Source organism: Helobdella robusta, assembly GCF_000326865.2.
Source record: "Helobdella robusta unplaced genomic scaffold HELROscaffold_57, whole genome shotgun sequence".
Taxonomy (NCBI): domain Eukaryota; kingdom Metazoa; phylum Annelida; class Clitellata; order Rhynchobdellida; family Glossiphoniidae; genus Helobdella; species Helobdella robusta.
In genome coordinates, this window is record NW_008705311.1 from 82,176 (window position 1) to 82,896 (window position 721).

Here is a 721-nt window from a genome sequence, read left to right on the forward strand (position 1 = left end):
TACCAGACCATACAAATTCAATTCAAATCTATACAAATACAACAAATACAATACAAAACCATACAAATACAATACAAACCATACAAATAAATGTACAAAAACTACAAATACACCCACATACCTTAGAATACCGACTGGAGCGGAGGCAACTAACGTCTTAGTTGGTACTGTGGATTTCCTCAAGAGTCCCGTCACCGCCTTTGTGCGATTGAAGGAAGCCGTTTATCTTGGTGACGTCACTGAAGTTCCACTTCCTGTTAGGTTAGTTGGTAGGTTGGTTGGTTGGTTGGATGGTTGGTTGGATGGTTGGTTGGATGGTTGGTTGGTTGATTGGTTGGATGGTTGATTGGTTGGTTGATTGGTTGGATGGTTGATTGGTTGGTTGATTGGTTGGTTTGTGGGATGGTTGGTTGGTTGGATGGATGGTTGGTTGGTTGGTTGGTTGGATGGTTGGTTGGTTAGTTGGTTGGTTGGATGGTTGGTTGGTTGGTTGGTTGGTTGGTTTGTGGGTTGGTTGGATGGTTGGTTGGTTGATTGGATGGTTGGTTGGTTGGTTTGTGGGTTGGTTGATTGGATGGTTGGTGGTTGGTTGGATGGTTGGTTGATTGGTTGGTTGGTTGGTTGGATGGTTGGTTGGTTGGTTTGTGGGATGGTTGGTTGGTTGGTTGGTCTGTTGGTTGATTGGTTGTCTAGTTATCATGTACATACAAAACTATACAAA

At 43.3% G+C, this 721-nt stretch overlaps 1 protein-coding gene across 1 annotated transcript; it reads left to right on the forward strand.

Annotated features, from left to right (window-relative positions):
* Positions 1 to 124: 124 nt before the first annotated feature.
* On the forward strand, positions 125 to 283 carry HELRODRAFT_128153 (hypothetical protein; the record flags this gene model as incomplete). Its single annotated transcript, XM_009028615.1, has 1 exon — positions 125 to 283. A coding segment is annotated over one exon (159 nt), but the record flags the coding sequence as incomplete, so codon positions are not given.
* Between the last annotated feature and the right edge of the window lie 438 nt (positions 284 to 721).